Source organism: Cynara cardunculus, assembly GCF_001531365.2.
Source record: "Cynara cardunculus var. scolymus isolate 2C chromosome LG 1, CcrdV1, whole genome shotgun sequence".
In the NCBI taxonomy this organism is placed as follows: domain Eukaryota; kingdom Viridiplantae; phylum Streptophyta; class Magnoliopsida; order Asterales; family Asteraceae; genus Cynara; species Cynara cardunculus.
The window spans coordinates 17,622,976-17,624,891 of NC_037528.1; the positions used below are offsets into that span (position 1 = coordinate 17,622,976).

The following is a 1,916-nucleotide window of genomic DNA, read 5'->3' on the forward strand; positions in this document are numbered from 1 at the left end:
ATAAAGTCATATTATAACATCGACTGAGATAAAGAATAAAATAAAATATTAAAAACACGATGTATCTCGCTGCATTGCGCGAGTACGCTTCTAGTATATATAATATGTATGTGTCTAGTTATCCGCGTAGGTACGTGCATGCATATCCATTCTTTTTATTTATTATTAAAATTATTTTATTATTTAGGATTATTTGTCAATTGCTGAATGGTTTGATGTAAATGATTAAAACTATCTCATAATAAAGTATAAAATAAAATATAATTATTTATAATAAAATTAGGATGTTGAATGATTAAAGGAGACCAAAAATACAAAATCATTTAGAAAGTTTTAGAACTATTAAGAGACATATTTTTTCTTATCAAGATTCATCTTATAACAAATAAGATGTTAATTTTTAATAAAATTATTAAAAGGTAAAGAAGGTTATGGTTTTGAAATATAATATATGTGAAGATGATTGAATTCCTTTTGATTTTGTATGTTAATTAAAATGAAAAATGTACAAGGTGGGGCCGAGGCCTATTAAACCACAAAAACCTCGTGGAGGGTAAATTAAGTTCATAAGAGGCGGCGCCCAATGTCTCCTTACGACTCTTCTTTAAATGGTTGCTTTTCTGTCGTTTAATGCAATTATATTCTCCTTTCAATTAATCTCTTCCTTGCACTTCCAAGTTTATTTCAATCCTTTTAAATTATATATATATATATATATATATATATATATAGGGGCATTTAAGGGAGAACTGGTTAGTTTGTGGTAATCGTGATATCCAATCTCAATTGCAAATCAATAGATAAATTAGGAAAATTATAATTTTGGTAATTTTTAATTAAAATTTTAATGCAAGGACATTTTAGGTATTTTATCTCATCTCTCCTCTCTTCTCCCTCCGTCCCCGTCTTCCGGCCACCGTCCTCCGGCCTCCGGTCACTGTTCTCTGGTGATACCACAGTGTGATACTCAAGCACATATAAGATGCATTGTGATACCACTGTGTTATATATCTGATCGATTGCACAAATGACCACAGTGTGATACCCAATCACATATAAGATGCATTGTGATACCACTATGGTATCACCGGAGGCCGGGGGACGGAGAGAGAAGAGAGGAGATAGGAGAGAGAAGAGAGAATACTTAAAATGCCTTTGCATTAAAATTTTAATTAAAAATTACCAAAATTATAAATTTTCTAATTTATCTATTGATTTGTGGTTGAGATTAGACCTCACGGTTACCACAAACTAATTAGTTCTCAAGGCCCATATATATATATATATATATATAGAGAGAGAGAGAGAGAGAGAGGTTGGTTATTATACAACCTATGACATTTGTGCAACCAATATAACTCAATCTCAAACGTCTATTTCATTTGATTAATATGTGATTTCATAGAAGTTTTGATTGTTTCCTAATATTAAGTATTGATCATAATTAATGAACCATATTCATCCTCCTTAAATATTAAAATCATAATAAATAAACTCTCATCATTTTTATAAATATCTCAATTTATTGGATTGCATATGAATTAGAATACAAATTGACTTCTGCTCCAACAACCTAACCTACAAATACAATCTGCCAAGATCTTTCTTCAAACCATTGCCAAGACCCTAGCTAGAAAGCTGGGAAATTAAACAATATTACATCGACAAAAAGAATTGAAGGGAAAATGGGGTTTTGGACGTTGTTTGGGGTGGCATCCATGCCGATATTGCAGGTGTTGTTAGTAAGTGCCATTGGTGCCCTCATGGCTACTGATTATCTCAATCTTCTTTCCATCGACACCCGAAAATCACTTAATAAGGTACCTATGAATCAATGTTTCACGTTTTCAGACTATATATATATATACTTGTGAGTAGATCTCTCTATACATATATATATATATATATATATATAT

The 1,916-nt window shown here is 30.9% G+C and overlaps 1 protein-coding gene across 1 annotated transcript in view; it reads left to right on the top strand.

Moving 5' to 3' along the window:
• The first annotated feature begins 1,680 nt into the window (after window positions 1-1,680).
• The window catches only part of LOC112502154 (protein PIN-LIKES 7-like), a 2,699-nt gene continuing 2,463 nt past the window's right edge, over window positions 1,681-1,916 (top strand). The window contains exon 1 of the mRNA XM_025105988.1: window positions 1,681-1,870. Within this exon, the coding sequence (XP_024961756.1) occupies window positions 1,686-1,870 (185 nt within the window). The 5' untranslated portion in view covers window positions 1,681-1,685. The remainder of the gene's footprint in view (window positions 1,871-1,916) is intronic.